This window comes from Stegostoma tigrinum, chromosome 23 (assembly GCF_030684315.1).
Source record: "Stegostoma tigrinum isolate sSteTig4 chromosome 23, sSteTig4.hap1, whole genome shotgun sequence".
In the NCBI taxonomy this organism is placed as follows: Eukaryota; Metazoa; Chordata; class Chondrichthyes; order Orectolobiformes; family Stegostomatidae; genus Stegostoma; species Stegostoma tigrinum.
Genome location: NC_081376.1, coordinates 20,507,500 through 20,528,854, shown reverse-complemented (window position 1 = coordinate 20,528,854; position 21,355 = coordinate 20,507,500). Strand labels below are relative to the sequence as shown.

At 42.8% G+C, this 21,355-nt stretch overlaps 1 protein-coding gene across 7 annotated transcripts in view; it reads right to left on the bottom strand.

Annotated features, from left to right (window-relative positions):
* LOC125462154 (myosin phosphatase Rho-interacting protein-like) overlaps positions 1-21,355 on the bottom strand; it is a 184,718-nt gene that overhangs the window by 49,572 nt on the left and 113,791 nt on the right. For 5 of the 7 annotated variants that reach the window (XM_059653974.1, XM_059653972.1, XM_059653976.1 and 2 more), the window contains exons 6-7: positions 20,801-21,005; positions 17,960-18,464 (exon numbers count right to left, since the gene is read on the bottom strand). In XM_059653974.1, coding sequence (XP_059509957.1) covers positions 17,960-18,464; positions 20,801-21,005 — 710 coding nt within the window. The remainder of the gene's footprint in view (positions 1-17,959; positions 18,465-20,800; positions 21,006-21,355) is intronic. The other 2 variants (XM_048551775.2, XM_059653975.1) reach the window with 2 other exon arrangements.

The window sequence follows — 21,355 nt, the reverse complement described above, 5'->3', positions numbered from 1 at the left end:
TCCTCCCATAGTCCAAAGATGTGCAGGTTAGGTGGATTAGCCATGGGAAATGCAAGGTTACAAGGGATAGGGTGAGGTGCAGATCTGGGTGGGATGGTGTTCAGAGAGTGTATGTAGATTCAATGGGCTGAATGGCCTGCTTCCACACTGTAAGGATTCAATGTTGATTTCTGATATCTTTTGACAAGCCACAGATGAAGAAATAAAGAAGACAGATAAAATGCTTGATCAGAAGTAGGTTCTAAGAAGCATCAATTAAAAAGTGAGAGATAGCAGGAACTGCCAATGCTGGAGAATCTGAGATAACAAGGTAGAGCTGCGTGAACACAGCAGGCCAGGCAACTTCAGAGGAGCAGCAATGTTGACGTTTTGGGTCTGCTCCAGAATTAAAAAATGAGAATAGGGAGAGAGGATTAGGGAAGTTACTGCAGAGTTTTAAGGCCAAAACAATAAGAGCAAAAAAAAACACGTTAGAGAGGTGCAAGTGACCAGAACTGGAGCAAAGTACAGATTTTGAAAGCTTTTAGGGTGGAAGGAAGACCCACAGATAGGGGAAAGAGAGATCATGGAAAAATCTGAAAACCTGAATGTAAACTTTAAACATGGCATGTGATGTCTTTAATGAGAAGCCAGCAAAGGTCTCCAAGTGAGATGAGATATAGGTAGCAGAGCTTTTGATATGCATAGGTTTATGTAATGTGTCATGGACAAGAACGAAAGGTGAACTGCATTATCAGCTCAGCCATAATCTCATTGAATGGAAAGTAGATTTGAAGCGCTGAATGAATGGCCTGCACCTCCCAAGTCTTACGCTCCTGTCCTTTCACCGTGACATTTACTTTCCATGTCCCAACAACTCACTGTAAGAAAAAAAATTCTCCTAACTTTTTCTTTCATTATTTTGGTGAATTTCTAAATCAAATCACATTATTTTAAGTGAGTAGCAACTTTAGCCCACTTCACGGGTACTACCCAAGTAGTATGTTGAAATGTGGCTCTGCGTTTCTTATAATTTGCTTGTGCTGAATGGTAGTCATGTATTTTCATGCTAATAGACCATCATTGACAGAATCCAATATCAAAGGAGTGCCTTGAATCAGCACACTGCTACTGCTTTTTAACCAGTTGCCACACAACCGACACAAGGATAAGAATAAAAGAAACAGCAGCAGAATACAATACAGGCATCGAGCTTGCTCTGCCATTCAATCTGATCATGGTTGATCCTGGGTTTCAGCTCCACTTCTCCGTATTCACTGATTCCCCAAGAGACACACATAATAATGGAGTAATTACTCTGTATGTCAAACAGTCACCAACCCCTGCAAGTGTGCAGCTGGCCAAAGTGGATCACTTCAGGAAATCATCTCCAAAAATACTGTTTTAAAGACAACTTCAAATGTGAAAAGTTTGTGGCATAACAGTGCTGGTGGTAAACTTGGGAGGTCAGAGGGACTAATCTTTTGCTGCATGTTGGGAATGATTCTAGGAGTTCCAGAGCTGAATTTTAGTACATTCCGGGTGTGATGTATCAGAGGTATTTTAGACGATGTACACGTAGATAAGGGTTATATACAGGAGAAAGAGGGGTTATTTCTTTCAGGTATTGTGGTAATTAGCACACGTACAAGCATGATTGAAAGGAGGAACTGAGTACAATCATCCATCTTCCAGACTGGCTGCTGCTTTCTGTCACTTACAAAATATTGGGCAAAGCATTCCCTTTGTGTTACCTAGAGGTAGAGTTTGATCTACTAATTTAAAATGCTAGCAGCCGATCTAAAAGGCAAGAACAGCAATTATTGACTTGTAAAATGGGATCCTTTGAAGATATTCTCCGTGCTGAACTATAGATACAATTAGGTGCAATATTTCTGGGAACTACTTATCTGCCACTTTTTAAGTGGATTAACAAGAGAGAGGTGAGAAACTAATACCTGCCCAGCTGACACAAGCTAATATTACTGCCCTTGGTTATTCATCATGAACAAAATGCAGAACAGAAAACTGCCAGGCAGCCCACAAATGTAATACATACTGAATGGCTGGCAAGAACATCACAGTGGACTAGTCTTAACTGGTGATTTATGGCAATTTGAAAAACAAAGCAAAATTGTTTATTGCAAAATGAAGGTTTGATTTCTTTGACAGATAACATATCAGAATAAGTCCTCTAGAATCAGCAATCAAACGGAGGCATCCCAGAGAGCAGGCGATAATACTGGGCACACAGCTCAGAGCAGATTAGCAGTAACACCTGGAAGACAGCACTGGACAATCAGAAGTGAACCAGAAAACATAAATAGTTAACAGCCTACCTAAGGGAAGTCAACATCTTCCATAAATCACTGATTTGTGGGAAATATTAAAGGACTGGGACCTAGTCCCACTAACTCCTTCCAATTAAGTCAAAACAGAAATCGAAATAGTAACCAATTAAATGTGGAACATAGCCAGAGAGTAAATAAACAATATCACCATCAACTCAATCCTTGATTTTCTGAAAGATGTGACAAAAGTATAGACATGATATTCTGACACCTCTTTCTTCCATCCAGGTGTGATATTTGCATTTTACGTACATTTGCTCTGTCTCTCCACTGCAGATTCCTCTCTTTTCCTCTTACTGCTTTTTCTCCTTCACTTCATTTTCTTTCACCCATCTCTCTCATTGATTTACATACATCTTTTACACTTTACTCAGTATTTCATTTTTCTCTTTTCACTTGTCTGTACATAATTCTCTTCTGTTCCTTTCTGATAATGAGGCAAGAGGAACCAACAACTCTGAGGCACAGGTTCATTAGAAGATTATGTTATGGTTCTGATGGGGGTAAATGGAAGAAAAAGTGGGAGTTAAACAAGGCAGCAAGATAAAAGCAGCAGAATCACTGGCAACTTTGTCTGCTGCACGGTGGAAAAGATGCTTTCATTCAACTTCTCTGAAGTATTGCTCATTGGGAGAACAAGAATGCCGCATCTATAGGCTTAGCCTGTCAAATTCTGAGTCAGTCATTGGTGCCCCTTCCCACCTCAACCTCCAGCACATAGCCACAAATAAGTAAAACAAACTAAGCAGTTATGAACGAAAAGCAACATTTGAGTTCAGCAGTTTTACATCATAAGCGCTTTCTCTTTTTTGTCTGGTCCCCCTCCCTTTCTTCACAATATCAGCAGAATGTTGTGGTATAGGAGGTCAAATTTCTTCAACAGCTGTCCAATGAGTATTTTGATTTAGTTCCATTCTCCTGTCATTCCCCCATATCTTTGCACGTTGATTCTACTCGCGTAATTATATAGTGACCTCTAGAATGCCTCAAACCATACTTCCCCCACCATACTTCCAGGAAGTACATTCCAGACTTGAGCCACTTGTGTCCAAATGTTCTCTCTCACAATGCATTTGCTATATTTTCAAATCATTTTCATTTTATGCCTTTTCATTCTTGAACTTATGAGTGGAAATAATTTCTCCCTTTCCACTCTCTCCAGACTGCTCAGAATTTTGATAACTTATACTGGATCTCCTCTTAGCTACCTTGTGTCCAAAAACCATCCCAACCTCACCAATCCACCCCCTTAACTAATGTTTCTCATCCCTGGAACCAACATGTCAGACAGCAGCTAATCAGATCCCATCATTCACTCCTCCTATACAGGCATTTGTGGTTTCTTTATTTGCTTTATTACCACTAATTTAGCCTTTTCTGCTTCCTTCCCACCACCCTCATTTTATCTCCTTTATAGCACACTGCATATGGACGGACATGGAATAGTGTAGGTTAGATGGGCTTCAGATCGGTATGACAGGTCGGCACAACATCGAGGGCCGAGGGGCCTGTACTGTGCTGTAACGTTCTATGTAATGTTCTATGCATTTCTAACCTATTGCTATTCCAAAGGGTCACAGTCTTGAAATGTTAACATTTCTCTCTCTCTCTCTAATTCTAGCATGTTGCTTTTATTTGCTTTCCGAGTTTCTTGATGTACCTGGATCTTAACTTTGTGATTTATGTACAAGGACACCCAGGTTCCCTTGGATTAATACATAACTCAATGCATCATCATTTATTTTTCTGACTAAAGCAAATAACCTCATATCTTGCCTCATTATAGGGCACCTGCTATGTTTTTAACCACTTACACGACCTCTTAATATCTTGTACAGTTGTTTTGTACCCTCCTCAACACTTAAGTTCCCACATAACTTCTCAGTTAAATGACAACAGAACCAGAAGAAAACTGGAGACTAGCAAATCATGCACCTTCTCAACTCACTGCTCTCCTCTAGCAAATTCAGCAGAGACCTTTCTTAAAAGCTGTTCATGGAATGTGGGGTTGCTGGCTAGGCCAGCACTTATTCTCATCACTACCTGTCCAGAGGGCTAGGATCTGGAGTCCCATGTAGGCCAGCCAGGCAAGGTCAACAGATTTCCTTCCCACAGTGAACCAGATGGGCTTTTACAACAATCAACAGTGTGTAAATGGTCACCAATAGACCCACCTTTCACTCCAGAATTTTACTGAATTAAAATGTTGCCATCACCATTGTAGGATTTAAGACATGTGCCTGGAACATGCCTGGGGTTCCACACTACCACCTCCCATGACTGCCACATAAGTGTGGGCACTTGAGCCATAGCAGATGTTGCAGAACAGAGTCAGCTGCCACAGTGCAGCCATCATTTCATAAGGTATAAAGCTGCCATCAATCCCCTCATGAGTGATTAGCATTATTGATTGATAGTTGACGCCAAAGTGTAGTTCCCCACAGTATCCCAGTGGTAAGTTTTCAATTAAAAAGGCCATATTTATTCTTACTCTTTTTCTTATGACACTGAGCTAATCCTCAATCCATACGAGCATACCAGCCTAAAACTGAAGTTTGTGTAATTGCCTGTTTTGTGACACAAATGTTTTTGAAAATTCCAAATAGCACATCCATGGACTGTTCTGGAATCTACGGAACTGTGGGAAGATAGACTTGCATTAATATGAAACATGTTTCACAACCACTTTTTAAAATAACACATCATTTGCCGTATCACACCAAGTGTAGTTGTAGTACAAAACATCAAAGCCAATACACTTCACAAACATCAATATGAAAATGACTAGATGATTTACTTTTTCAGTGTTGAGGGATCATTATAATCAGGACACTAGGTATAACTCCTGTCCTTTTATTCAAATTAGTGTCACTGGATCATTTGTGCCTGAGGAGGCAAGCAGAACTTCGGTTTAATGTATTATCCAAAATTTGGCACTTCTGACAGAACCGCACTCGCTCAATACTACACCGAAGATCAAAAATATCCACAGCTACCTCTTCTGAAACCCAATAATGCACATCACAATATCCAGATATTGCACTTACTCCAGTATTATGAAGTATCAACCAAACCATGCCTGAATCCCATGCAACAGGCACGGGCATGAAAAGGGAGAAATAAGAAAAAAAAGGGTGCATTGTATACATCACATTGTGCCTGCAAAATGCAAGACAAACAGCTCTGTAATTGAGCCAAATACACTGCACACATCTATGCATAAAACTTGAGATATCCACAAGCTCACAACTACATATTAATAGAGACAGGCAGACATGGGGTCAGACTCACTTATAGCAACGGCAGTATTCCAACAGCTCTGTTCTGACTTCCAATTAGATCATTATTTATCCTTCAACATGATAATTTTGCCATTGCTCTATATTCCTCTTTACCCTTACTAGCAATTGTTTCTCAAACTCAGAATCAAGGTTTTAATTTGTCCCACCCAACATTTACAGACTTGTGGAGGTGACAGTTCCACATTTCTACTACCCATTTTATGAAAAAGTGCTTTCTGATTTCATTGATGAACATTCTGACCCTAACTTTCAGATTATGTATCCTTGTTCTGCACTAACAATCAACGATAGCTACAAGAGACACCTAACGGTACAGGTACATAGTTCCTTGAAAGTGACATCACAGGCAGACAGGGTGGTGAAGTCGGCATTTGGCACACTTGCCTTCATCAGTCAAAGCATCAAATACAGAATTGGGATGTCGCATTATGGCTCTACAAGACATTGTTAAGGTCACATCTGGAGTCCTGCATACAATTCTGGTCGACATGCTATAGGAAGGATATTATTAAGCTTGGATGGGTGCATAAAAGATTTACAAGGATGTTACTGAGACCGGAGGGTTTGAGTTATAAGGGGAACCTGGATAGACTGGGTCACTTTTTCCCTGGAGTGTAGGAGGCTGAGGTGTGGGGTGTGGCCTTATAGAGGTTTATAATCATGAGGGGCATAGATAAACTGAATAGCCAAGGGCTTTTCCCCAGGGTAGGGGAGTCTAAAACTAGAGGACATAGCTTTAAGATGAGAGAGGGAAGACTTAAAAGGGACAAGAAGAGCAATTTTTCACACATTCAATGAAACGAGGTGCCAGAGGAAGTGGTAGAGGAGAGTAAAATTACAACATTTAAAAGACATATGGACAGGTACATGGACAGGAAAGGTTCAGAGGAAGTGGGCCAAATGCAGGAAAATGGGACTAGTTTGGTTTAGGAATGGGGCATAACAAGTCAGATGGATGGGTCTGTTTCCATGTTATATGATTCGATGACCAGTGCACACCAGTAATTTGATTAAAATAGAAGTCGGGTTCAATATTTCAACAGGTGTTCAAAAACAGTATTGCCAGAAGCAGTGTAAAACTACTGTCATGCTGTAAACAAAGATTACAACCTCAACACTTTAAAGGTTTATGGTGTGCACCCGAAAGTAGTCACCTATCCATTTTTAATGCTGGGCAAGAAATGATTTGTCTTGTTATGGATTCTCATATCACTTTTGGAAAATAACAGTCCACTTTCTCCACTACCTGCACACCATGACCACCATGCTTACCCTTTACTGAATGCATAGTGGCAACTCACCAAGATTTCTTTGACCTCATTTCTCCAGTGTGTTGCCTCCACCATCTAGCAGGATAACAGAAACTAATGCATGCAAACGCCAGCATGCTTCACTCCGACTTGAGAGGCATAGTTCCGGTCTGGTTATTTTCACTGGGCCAATATCCTGGAACTCTTCCTATGTGGCTGCATTATGGAAGTATTTTTAGACCACACAGACCCAGAAACTGACAAAGTAGATCCATCACCACTTCCTCAAAAGGTAACCAGGCATGAGCAATAAATGCTAACCTTTCCAATGACTTCTACATCTCAAGAATGAACATTTAAATAAGTTTACAAAGTGTGGAGCTGGATTTACACAGCAGGCCAGGCAGCATCTTAAGAGCACAAAAGCTGACGTTTTGGGCCTAGACTCTTAATCAGAAAAGGGGGATAGGGAGAGGATTCTGAAATAAATAGGGAAAGACGGTGAGGAGGACAGAAGATGGATAGAGGAGAAGATAGGTGGAGTGGAGAGTACGTGGGGAGGTAGGGAGGGTATAGGTTAGTCCGGGGAGGACGGACAGGTCAAGGGAGCAGGATGAGGTTAGTATGTAGGAAATGGAGGTGCAGCTTGAGGTGGGAGGAGGGGATAGGTAAGAGGAAGAACAGGTTAGGCAGGCTGTGACGAGCTGGGCTAGTTTTGGGATGCAGTGGGGGGAGGGGAGATTTTGAAGCTGGCGAAATCCACATTGGTACCATTGGGCTGCAGGGTTCCCAAGCATAATATATGAATTGCTGTTCCTACAACCTACGGGTGGCATCATTATGGCACTGCAGGAGGCCCAGGACGGGCACGTCGTCTAAGGAATGGGAGGCGGAGTTGAAAAAGTTCGCGATTGGGAGGTGCAGTTGTTTACTGCGATCTGAGCATAGGTGTTCTGCAAAGCGGTCCCCAAGCCTCCGCTTGGTGTCCCCAGTGTAGAGGAGGCCACACCGTGTACGGCGGATGCAGTATACCACATTGGCGGATGTGCAGGTGAAGCAGATGTCCTCCTCTATCTATCTTCAGTCCACCTCCCCCTCTCTCCCTATTTATTTCAGAATCCTCTCCTCATCCCCCTTTTCTGATGAAGAGTCTAGGCCCGAAACGTCAGCTTCTGTGCTCCTAAGTTGCTGCTTGGCCTGCTGTGTTCATCCAGCTCCACACTTTGTTATCTTGGATTCTCCAGCATCTGCAGTTCCCACTATCTCTGATTTAAATAAGTTTTAGTGGAGATCAGCTAATTACATAAATGACACAGAAATGTGCAATGTAAATACAGGTGTAATAATGCCCAAACACCTCAGGGAGTAACAAATCACCTGCAACTCTGATACAATAATAGTCTGAATTTTCCTTTTATCAGTACAGTGTCGATTTCAGGGACATCCATGCTGAATTTCTGCTGTGGCTGATGTCAATTTTTTTCAAGCAACTTTCTGCTCTGCAGTTCATTAACTATGCAGCCAGCCCCCTCTGGGCCTGGCTCACGTATCTGCACAACATGAACAGCTGGCATGCTCAAGGCTGCCAGTATTTTGCAACATTCTGGAACGATATGAACACAACTCCACAGCACTTTAGATGTTGCAAGGCATGAATGAGCTTTCATACTCTGCTTGCAAACAAGCAAAGTGACCAGAAGGGGAGGCCGGCACCTTGTCTCTCCGATTGGGCCCTGAATGTCCTGGAGGCGGACATGGTGCTCAACAAGAGAGTGTTCTTCCCTCCTAACCAACAAAGGATACCATGCCACCGGTTGCAGCTTACCTGAATAGAAACAGCCGCCATTCAGTGCTGTCTCCAAGGTGGAAACAAAGGCCTAGTAATGCTGAACAAAGGTTAATGATCTTCTGTGCACAAAATTTTGAAGTGTCACCAATTTTTCTCAACTACTGCACTCACAGGGCTACCATCACTCATTCCAGCTCTGCTACTGCAACTGCTCTTACCAAGGCTCAGCGACCATAACTTTCAATGCTTCAAACATCATGTCCACTCAGCAACTTTCACCCACCTCTGCCTCTGGAGTCCTTCCTGCTCTCTGCACTCCCACCCATTCATGAGGGACATCTCACCATTCCCCTGATCCAGTGTCATCGCTAATGCTTCTCCCATCCATTTCTATTAAACTCAATCCCTCTGTGAGAAAATAACATCACACAACCAGGCTGAGGGCATAGACTGGGGGAGGGGGTGGGTGGGTGGGTGGGTGGGTGGGGGGAGTCTGTAGGGTGGTGATGTCAGATTCTTCACTACATCTGAGGGAAGGGTTCTGCAGGTGACAAGCAACAATGGCAACAACTCAACTAGGGATGCCAACCGGCTGACTGAGTTTCATCGTGCTGTGCTGTTCCACCATTAATGCCAATGATAACTCATTCTTAGTGTGAACAAGCTTTCACTACCCTTTTTGCAATGAATCCCCTCTCTTCTCTTACCCAGGTAACAGTGGGTTCCAGTAACCTCAAACAACAAGGAGGCCAGTTCCAGAGACACCGAGCTCAACTTCCAAATCTGAGGAGGAAGTTGCTCAAATCTCAGAGCATGCACTGGCAAGGCTTTGACCTGCACACTCTACCAGCTCAGTGATTTCTGTCTCAGCGGGTTGTCTATTTAAGATTAGACCCAGGGGCATAGTCTAATGAGTACATCACTGGGACACCCCTGCAGCTAGCTGAAAAAGAACTGTCCAAGGGTTGTTGGTATGCAGAGGACTGCTGGAGACCCGGCCCTTGCTCAGACCCAAACAGATAACAATCACGGGGTCTTGCTCGTTTCTGACCCTGTCAAGACACAGAGAGATTCAGCAGTCTGTCAGAGACAGTCGGAAAACTTGATCAAAGGTTAAAGGAGTCTATTAATGTTATTGGCAACTAGCTAGCTCCAGGACCCATGTACCTAGCAGTTTTTGTGGACAGGCTGGCTAACACCATGGAGAACCAGGTCCAGTTGGATATACACATAAATGTATTCTCCATTGTTCTAGACATTGGCGTTCAACATCAATGACAGAACAAGAGGAGAATGAAGACCCTGAGCCTCACTCCAGAGGCCAGTAAGCTGGTGTCAGGAGGAGCCACATGGATCCCCAGACGCTTTCTCTCAGACACTGCAGGGATGCCTGACCACTCCACGACCACCTTCCTGTGATGCCAAAGACTGCAGTAGCTTAGGAGCCTACATCTGGACCAGTGACTCTCAGTGGCTACTCCATTATGTCCGGGGGATGTACAGGCATTTCTTCCAGGCCAACACAGCCAAATACAGAGCAAATTCTGCAGGTTGATTAGAGTGCAGGACAGACATGTCCCTGTGAAAATGAGTAACAGAAAGGGTAAGATTGGGGAACCATGGATGACAGGTGAAATTGTGAGATTGACAATGAGGAAAAAGGAAGCGTACATAAGATCGAGGCGACTGAAAACAGACGAAGCTTTGAAAGAATATCAGGGAAGTAGGACCAATCTGAAATGAGCAATTAAGAGGAGTAAAAGAGGTCATCTTTAGCAAACAGGGTTAAGGAAAATGCCAAATCTTTCTATTCATAAATAAGGAGCAAGACGGTAACCAGAGAAAGGGTTAGCCCACTCAAAGACAAAGGAGGCAAGTTATGCGATGAGTCAGAGAAAATGAGTGAGATTCTTAATAAGTACTTTGTGTCAGTATTCACTAAGGATGGACACGATGGATGTCGAGGTTAGGGATAGAAGTTTTATTACTCTAGGTCAAGTCAGCACGGGGTGGGGATGGAGTGTTGGCTATTCTAAAAGGCATTAGGGTGGACAAGTTACCAGATCCTGATAGGATCTATCCCAAGTTTCTGAGGGAAGCGAGAGAGGAAATAGCTGGGACCTTAACAGATATCTTTGCAGCATCCTTGAGCACGGGTGAGGTCCTGGAGGACTGGGTAATTGCTAATGCTGTCCCTTTGTTCAAGAAGGATGGCAAGGATAATCCAGGTAATCATAGACCGGTGAGCCAGACGTCAGTGGTGGGAAAGCTACTGGAGAAGATACTGAGGGATACATTCTATTTACATTTGGAAGAAAATGGGCTTATTAGGGATAGGCAGCATGGTTTAGTGCAGGGAAGGTCATGTCTTACCAACTTGATAGAATTCTTTGCGGAAGTGACAAAGTTGATTGATGAGGGAAGGGCTACAGATGTCATATACATGGACTTCAGTAAGGCATTTGATAAAGTTCCCCATGGTAGGCTGATGGAGAAAGTGAAGTCACATGGGGTCCAGGGTGTACTAGCTAGATGGATAGAGAACTGGCTGGGCAACAGCAGACAGGGGGTTGTAGTGGACAGGAGTTTCTCAAAATGGAGAATTGTGACCAGTAGTGTTCCACAGGGTCTATGTTGGGACCAATGTTGTTTGTGATAAACATAAATGATCTGGAGGAAGGTATAAAATGGTCTGATCAGCAAATTTGCAGATGACACTAAGATTGGTGGAGTAGCAGTTAGTGAAGGGGACTGTCAGAGATTACAGCTGAATATAGATCAGCTGGAGAGTTGGGCAAAGAAATTGCAGATGGGCTTCAATCGAGGCAAATGCGAGGTGATGCATTTTGGAAGATCCAATTGAAGAACGAACTATATGGTAAATGGAGAAGTCCTAGGGAAAATTGATGCACAGAGGGATCTGGGTGTTCAGGTCCATTGTACCCTGAAGGTGGCAAGGTGGGTCGATAAGAGTGGTCAAGAAAGCATACGGCACATTTCATTCGTCCGATGGGGTACTGAGTATGAGAGTTGGCAGGTCATGTTGCAGTTGTATAGGACTTTGGTTTGGCCACATTTGGGATACTGCATACAGTTCTTGTTGCCACATTAACAAAAGGATGTGGTTGCTTTGGAGAGGATGCAGAGGAGGTTCACCAGGATGTTGTCTGGTATGGAGGGCGCAAGCTATGAAGAGAGATTGAGTAGATTAGGATTATTTACATTAGAAAGATGGAGGTTGAGGGGGGACCTGATTGAGGTCTACAAAGTCATGAGAGGTATAGACAGGGTGGATAGCAAGAAACGTTTTCCCAGACTGGGGAACTCAATTACTAGGGGTCACGATTGCAAGGTGAGAGAGGGAAAGTTTAAGGGAAATGTGTGTAGAAAGTTCTTTACGCAGAGGGTGGTGGATGCCTGGAACGCACTGCCAGCGGAGGTGGTAGAGGCGGTCATGAAAGCATCATTTAAGATGTATCTAGACAGGTACATGAATGGGCAGGGAGCAGAGGGATACAGATCCTTGGAAAATAGGCGACAGGTTTAGATAGAGGATCTGGATCAGTGCAGGTTGGAGGGCTGAAGGGCCTGTTCCTGTGCTGTAATTTTCTTCGTTCTTCTCTCTCCACACCAGACACTGCAAAGAGGGATGGCATGACAGGGAAGAGTTTCTGATCTCCACTACTCATTGTGAACAAATGCTTCTAGACATTGCCTTTCATAGTCAAGCTTCGGACAGCCTTCTACAAAATGAACATACAAATTAGGAACAAGAGGAAGCCACTCAGCCATTCAGTGCTGCTCTTCCATTCGATAATATCAGGCCTGATTTGATTTGCTTGATATTCCTGCTTCCCTCAGATAACTTTTCACCCCTCCCCTTATCTGGAATCTATCTGCCTTTGCCTTAAAAATATTCGAAGCGGAGAGAAGACAATTTATTCCTATTCCCTGCATTTTTCTCTTTCCATTTCTGTAATATGTAAAGACCCACATTAAAGGGGTCAGGCGGGAGTCACTTGTCACTATTCAATGCAGTGTGGTTCGCAGTGTTGGCAGAATAAACGGCCTGCGCTGTCAGATAGAATACATTTTAAAAATGACAAAATTTAAAAGAATTTTTTTTCCCTGGAGGGTTGAAGGCTGAAGGGTGACCTTACAGAGGATTATAAAATAATGCACGGCATGGATAGAGTGAATAGCCAAAGTCTTTTTCCTAGGGTGGGGGAGTCCAAAACTAGACGGCACAGGTTTAAGGTGAGAGGGCAAAGATTTTAAAAAGGGCCTGAGGGGTAATGTTCTCACCAGAAGCCGGTGCATGTATGGAACAAGCCGCCAGAAAAAGTGGTGCAGGCTGGTAAAATTACAATATTTAGAAGGTGTCTGGATGGGTACATGAAAAGGAAGGATTTAGAGGGATAGAGGCCAAATGCAGACAAATGGGACTAGATCAGATTGGGATGTTTGGTTGGTGTGGACAAATTGGAACATTTCCATGCTGTATGAGTCTCTGATTAAATCTGAACACGATTAGGAGTGATACTAATTTATTTGTGAACGTTAAGTTACAGATCCCACAGGTCCAGGTTCACAACAATCAAAGTGCAAGGGATCTTTTGACTGTTTCTGATGTAAACAATATGTATTAGCACAATGAATTTAAAAAGGATTGCTCTGCCTAACTGTCCTGATGAACCAGTTCAGCCCATTACTTAAATGGAATCAGGACTTTTTCTAATTTTGTGAAAGAAAAAAATCAATAAAAACAGTGCAGACACACTTTCTTCCCAAAGAAAGCCAAAGAGGTATTTCAGAATGATCTTTAGCTAAGGTCAGTCACTCCAAAATCTATTTCAGGAGAGTTTTGACACATTCAAGGGGAATCTTCAGAACAAGGTTAAAGATTGCCAATAATCAACAGCAATTTTCCTTAATGACAATTTAAACAGCGTTCGAAAGTCAGATTGTACAGTGTTATTGCACTGTGGTTGCCCTCAAGGTGAAAATCCAGCAAAACCTGCTGAGCAAGTTACACCCTTCCATAAAACAATGGCAAACTCAGTATCACTGGCAAAATTCCATCTTATTTTTTCTCATTGTAGACACTGTCAAACTTGATGGCTGTCACTGGTCAACTAAACTTCTGCCTAGCTCTCAGGGATGTAATGTGCATTTGCTTTAATCATGGAAGAAGTTGGTTAGCCTATAAAGAAAACCAAAGTGCTACAACTGAGACCTCAGTGTGTACAGTCCAGGAATCCTTTTAAGGCTTACTGCGTTTTCAGAAAGTAAGGCTAACCTTTTGTCCAGTGTCTCCAATCTCCAGTAAGATTACTCAGTTGGACTATTGTCTCCCTGGGGAGGTGCAAATTGGGTCACAAAATGCTTTGCAACAAGAATTTGTGGCCTTTGAATCGGTCTGTAGGTCTCAGGTGTAATGCACACACGTACCTCTTCCAAGACTGAAGTCCCAATTATGAGAGCTGCAAGAAAATTTTATTTCCTGTAGCACACAGTTTTCAAATATTGGTGAGTGTCCTGAAAGCGTGAAAATTGCACATCATTTTAGAGAGATTGTGATCACTGGTGGAAGGCTGCTGAAGAGTATTCTGGGAACATTCTTAAAAGGCAAATGTAAAATGCTGTCAATATTTAATGTTGCAGTGTAACATATACACAAGATTTCTTTGTTACAGTGATTCATGGGGATCTATTCTGCAAAGGTAAGTGTTTAAACAAAAAAGCCCCATCAGCCATTACTGCCATTTTAAAAAATTTAAATCACAGGATCTGACATCTCTGACTGTTTAGAAGTTTGAAAGTTGACGAAACAGCAGAACCCACTCCCCTGCATTCCTGAAATGTCAACTTTCCTTTTCCTAAGATGCTGCTTGGCCTGCTGTGTTCATCCAGCTCCACAGCTTGTTACCCCTGTATTGACTGACAGGCACTCTTCTTCAAAAGGGAAATGGCACACCAATATGATCTAAAAACCGAAGGAGTAGTGGATGTGTGGAATGTGCTGCTGGCGGTAGTAGTGGAGTGAGATACATTAGGGACACTTAAGCAACTCTTGGATAGGCACATGGATGATAGAAAATGTATGGGTATGCAGGGTAGTTTGATCTTAGAGCAAGATCATCACAACATCATGGGCTGAACAGCCTGTACTGTATTGTTCTATGTTCTAATTGTGGATGTTGTAAATCAGAAACAAAAACAGAAGTTGCTGGAAAAGCTCAGCAAGTCTGGCAGCATCTGTGAAAAGAAACTAGAGTTAACATTTTCGGTCTGGTGACCCTTCCTCAGAACTGAAGGTAGTTAGGAAAACATTGGTTTATATTCAACACAGAGGGTGGGGAGGAGGTCAGGAGTAAATGACAGGGAGGTGGGGTGTTGGGGGGGGGGGGGGTCGCGTGGAGAGCGGGGATAGGGGGATAGAGCCCAAAGAGAGAGAAGAAAAGTTGGGACAGACAAGAGTGGATAATGATCTGGCTAGGAGGATAAATTGCTGTTAATGGAGACTATTAGTGGCTAATAATAGGTAATGTGTAAAGGCAGACTGTGAGGTAACAAGAGATAATGGGAACTGCAGATGCTGGAGAATCCAAGATAATAAAATGTGAGGCTGGATGAACACAGCAGGCCCAGCAGCATCTCAGGAGCACAAAAGCTGACGTTTCGGGCCTAGACCCTACATCAGATGTGATATCAAGGCCTGGTGTGTGGGTTTGGGGCCTAGGACTTGGGACAGTTCAGTCCTTAACATTATTAAACTTGATATTGAGTCCAGGGGGCTGTAGGGTCCGAAGCAGAAAATGAGGCGCTGTTCTTCCCGTTTGCACTGAACTTCAATGGAACACTGCAGCAAGCCTGACAGAGATGTCGGCCAGGGAACAGGGTGGTGTGTTAAAGTGGCCTGAGCTCTCCCATATCATACCACCTCCCCCACCACCACACACACAGACGCACCAAGCCTTGTTATCACAGTCTGCCGTTACACACTACCTATTGTTGGCCTCTAACAGTGTCCATTAACAGCTATTCACTCTCCTAGCCAGATAATTATCCACTTAACAACAGCACTCCTTTGTCTGTCCAACTGTTCTCTCTCTTTGGGCTCTATCTCCACCTAATGTTAACTCCTTACTCCCTTACCCCCCCCCATAACTCACCCCCACCCTATCTTCTGCATATAAACCAACACTTTCCTGGCTACCATCTGTTCTGAGGAAGGGTTAACTGATTTCTCTTCAGAGATGTTGCCAGACATCCTGGCTTTTCCAGCAATTTGTATTTTTGTTCAGCATTACATTCTGTCAGGCTCAGGGAATGTGGCTGGCAGTTACTGCTATGGGAGCTGTAGCCAATATGAATGCGTGGCCACGTTTCAAGCTCAGCATGTGGTCTAGTGAGCGAAGAAAATTAGAAACTTTATGGAGACTCTAATTACAGAATACCCTTGCGGTGGTTTTCTGGTTTGTTTACACATGTAATAGGCACAATTTTTTGCAATGGAGTAATTGGTATCAAAGATCATGTGCCTGAATTCAAGATTTCATTAGACTGTCATGGGTTTAATTTTTAATCCAAATGATTTGGAAATAATAGCCCCAGAGGGGCTGGTTGGAGGACAAGAGGTTGAGGGGTGACATTCAGGTGGCCTTTAAACAAGTTGGTTGTTGGGGCTGCTGTTTCGGAGAAGTGCCAACCCAAATGCACATCCCTACAGGTATCATCATGGCTAGCAAACACACTGCAAACTTAATCTGAGTGCAAAAAGGCAAAAATCCCAGACAAAGCCACACACCAGTCACGTGTGCATTTCAGATGGAGCAAAACGTGCAGGCCATGGTTTTCTGAAGCCTATGAGAATTCAAGCTTTACAGTCACTTTCAGAAGACAGCGATTAGGCCTCCTCTGTTTTCTTTGAGTAACAAACTTCCAGATTCGACTCATTTGATCAAAAAAAGGTTGCAGTATTAACTGAGTGCTGTACAATCAGAAGTACCATTATTCGGCTGAGACACTGAACTAAGGCCCTGTCTGCCTGATCAGATAGATGTGAAAGATCCCCGGCACTATTTTGAAGAAGTGCAGTGGAGTTATCATCTCTGTGCGAGCTAATAGTCTTCCCTCAATCAACAAAAGACAATTGATTAGCTAGTCATTGGCACATTGATGTTTGTGGGAGCTTTCTGTGCATAAATCAGCTGTTTTCTTTTCCTACATTTCCTCTGCGACTACACTTCAGAAGTACTTCACTGGCTAGAAAGCACTGAGGCACATGGCGGTTGTGAAAATGCTACACAAATGCACGTTCTTCCTTCAGGTCAGTTTCCTCCAAGATGCCTGTTGGTCCACGCAGGCAATGAACAGTAAATATCTCTTCTGGTTAAACAGAAAGCACAGCAGTTTAAAAATAATCATATCAGTAGGCGAATAACAGTTACACAGCAGCACAATATGTCGCATTTGCTTGCATTCCAATTTTAGATCAAAACGTAAACCTGTTAATTAACTGAACTAAGGTCAGAGGACTGGCAGCCAGAAGCCCGATACTCTGCCATCTGTTGTATGAAACGTGTATAACAAAGTATAACAGAATGTGGAAGATGGGTGAATAAATTAAAACTTTCTTAGTCTCTTCAAAGTACTTTGTCAAGTGTGTTTGACAACTGCTTATTTGACACCAAAAGTAAGAGTACACCAGCAGCGATAGAGCAGAAGGTCAAAATGCTCTCCTTTACAGATCAGGGACTCAGCACTAACAATGCTCCTGGAATATCAGTGCGTTGAGTAGCATGCACAAGCTGTGATTGGATCCAGCAAACTTACAAATGGGGACTGAACATGGCAGTCACAGCACACAACACAGGGACAGCGCCCAAGACCTCAATGTGGTCAGTACTTAAACAAGTTCTAACCTACCATCTCATTACAGAATTACACATGGAAAAGAAAGAGATTACAGAAATTGTAAGAAGCAGTCATCTAAATCACATGCAAGATTCAAAAAGCATCAGGAAGTAGGAACACCATGTTTGAACATCATTTATTACAGCCCCTTCTAATTCTGGTATTTTCTTGATAAAAATCAATTTGTAATTTAATGCAGTTGTATTCCAGTCGCCAAATCTTTTCAGACTCAGTTTCTGTTTGAAATTTGAAGAAAAGTGGCTTAATGCCAGACCATGGTCAGAAACTGTTGCACCACTGAGATTGGTATGTAATAATAAGGGACAGATAATATCCAAAAATCAACTTCCTCCATCTTCAGTGTCTTACCTTCGTTCTGTCCCAAACAAACGTGTCAACTCCGCTCTGCCAGGACTGCAGGTACGAAACCGTTGCTCCTGGTCCTTATTTGCTTGGAAGGCCTGTTTGTCGCTGATCCTCTTGGCTTTTGGGACATCTGCCATTTTGGCATAGTCCAGATTTATTCGTGTAGCTGGAGAATGGCTTGACCCTTCCCCAACCCTGCTGCTTGAACTTGCAATGCTCGACAGCGTGGCACCACTGGTCTCTGAATCGAAGGAGCTCTGGGAAGGGCTAACACAAGAACTGCTGCAGTAAAGGTTACCTGGAGAAGGGAAAGGATCGCTGTACAAGGTAGAGTGGCATGGTATTACCATGCAACTCTCAGAGGAACTGTACCTGCTGGTGATGCTGCTTCTTGGAGGTGTGATGAGTTGCTTTGTTTCAGACTTCAGCTTCTCCAGAGAAAAGTAGCCACTCTCCACACGCTTCTTCTGTTGGCTATCCACCTCATTAACATCAACCACACTCTGGGCTGCCATTCAGGAAGAAGACAGAGCTTATTTAGAATCAGAGAGACATGTACTAGGAATTACAACAGAACCACGACCCCCAGCAATGTGGACAGTGAAACCATGCTTCAACTCTACCATATTTAAAAGAAAAAGGCACCTCCCAGCACCCTTGGTCTCATCAAGCATGTACATTACTCAAACAATTCTACTTGCACTCGACATTGTTCAAATATCGGCAGAAGATGCAAAAATAACCTAATGTTCCTGTATAACAAGTCAGCTGTAATCACAGCTGTGAACAATGGGATGTGGACAAGAAAGTAGGCAACAACATTTGGGCATTCTACTTAAACCTGAAAGTAGATCTGTGCTGTGTCGGAGCAAAGCTCAGAAATTTCAATGATGTCACTGTACTCAGTGACTAGACCGGTTCCAGCTGGATGAAAACAGAGGTGACCTGTTCTGTTAAAACACAATCAATTTTGAACAGACACCTGTCAAAAGAGATTCTATCACTGCCTGGGGACAATCCAAATTGTTCATCTACAGATCTGACTGAACTCAAGGGATTAGCAATCAACTGCCTCTATATTTTACTCTGCATATTGTTAATGATTAATCATTTTACTAATCGTTCCAATCATCTGTTCCACTGTTTTTGAAATCACTCCTCTGCAGTTTAACTTTCTCAAACATTTTTATAAATATTACCAGAAGGATTTCTGGCAAGTTGACTTGCTTAAAATGTACAACCTGTTTAACTGCAGCTGTATATTTTACACAAGTGCTCTCTACATCTACAAACTGTTCAATTCTGGGATGTTAAATTGCAGAAATATTCTCATGCACAGTTTGAGTTTTTTTGTAAAAAACTTTGTTCTCACACTGTTCCTAATTATTAGGCATGCAACATTAACATGGAAAATGGTTCAGTTCTAAAATACAAGCCTTCAGAAATCTGACCAATAATCACATGAGTAATGATGAGCTGTAAAGACTGTGCACTTTAATTTTTCTGCAGCTTTGAATGTGGACTGAAATGGGAAAAGATAATAAAGTCTGGAGCTGGATGAACACAGCAGGCCAAGCAGCTACTCAGGGGCACAAAAGCTGACGATTCGGGCCCAGACCCGTCATCAGAGAGCTTGGGAAAAGAACTGTTTTAAAAATCAAAGATTATTGCAGAGTTTGAAAGCAAGAAACCTGACACTCATTGGAAGGGTCATTTACACAGCAGCTTGTTCAGGCAGTAGGTAAAGTGTAGTTTACACACGAGTTGGATCCAAGTACAACTGGAGATTCAACCAGTGACTTGAAGTTGAGTGGTCTGTGGATTAGATAAGTTAGCCTGCTAACTTATGTGATTGGTTCTCAGATAGCTTAACAGCTTGGGTCTGTGAATAAGATAGTGAGAAGCCTTCAGACCTTCACTAGCTCTCTGTTCCTTGCAATAAAATTCACTCTGAGCCTGAAGCTTTTTCTTCAGCAACTCCTGTAAACCATGGTTTATTTAAGAAGCCCGAGACCTTTCTAAAAAGTGTGAATCAGTCACCTTGTGCCTCCAACCAACTTACTAGTGAAAACACCTGGAAAAGGTCGGCTCAGCGTTCTGATCAACATAAGACCAACTCAGTGGAGCATGTAGATAGGGGCCACTGAACTGCTTTCCCAGCGTCTCCCTCCACCCTTAACACCAATGTATTTTTTAATCAGTTTTTGTCTGTCTGTATGCATATGTGTTGATCAAAGGAGCCTTTATACAGGGATTATAGAATCCTTGTCCACTACCTAGGTTAACCTCTCCATCAATCTGGGTCTGAAAGTCAGGTAAACTGGGGACTTCTCCAAACTTATACATGGTTACAGGGATAGGGTGGTGGGGTGGGAGGCTTTTCAGATGGTTGGTGTGGAATTGATGGGTTGACTGGCCTGCTTCCACACTGCAGGGATTCTATGATTTATCTTAAAATCTTAACTTTTGTGATGATCTTGGGAATAGCAGGGCTTGATTTTCAGCACACTACTCTAGTGAGGTGTGACACAAAGAAAATTTCTGAGATTGAATCCACCGTGGCATATAGTAAAATTTGAAGTCAATAAAAATCTGGAATTAACAGTCCTGACGACGACTATGAATCCTTTGTCAATTGTCAGAAAAACCCAGAAGAAAACTGCTACCCTTCATTGGTCTAGCCTACACGTGACTCCAGACCCACACCAATATGGTTGATGCTGTACTGCCCCCCGGGCAATGAGAGATGGGTAATAAACGCTGGCCTAGCCAGTGTCACTCACATTCTGTGAATTAATAAACAACAAATTCTGACCACATTTTTCCCCATCGATATCCTCTAACCTTCTTTCAGTCCTGCTGGCGGTTCAGAAGATGGGACAATGGAAGACTGGTTTTCCGAAGGGCTTTTCATCGTGGGGCTGATGACACGGAGCTCTTTATTTTTCAGTTCTTCTTGTTCTTGCCAGAGTGTTGACCTCGTGCTTGGGACCTTCTCAGCAGTTGGTATGCTGCTGCTGGTAACTGCAACTTTAGCAGGTCCCGGTTCCTGTCATAGGCAAAACAATTAGTCCATTTCATCCTTCTAACAACATGCACCTGTTATTAAACGCACATTAAATTAAAAATAATTAAAATTGCTTTCAATTAAACAAGCACTTGTGCTAATCATTTAAATTTAACAGATACCAAAGAATCATTTGAGAAACAGGATGTAAACAATCCTGAGTTTACAACAGCCAGATTTCAGCAGGTGAACTTATATGGGAATACGGGTTGATTATCCAGTGACTCATAACTGGACATCCACTCAGATCCCACGACTGGCTTCACAAAATCTGACGTGGTATCACCACAATACAGCCAATCATTTACCTCATCAAAGGAAGTTGAGGGACA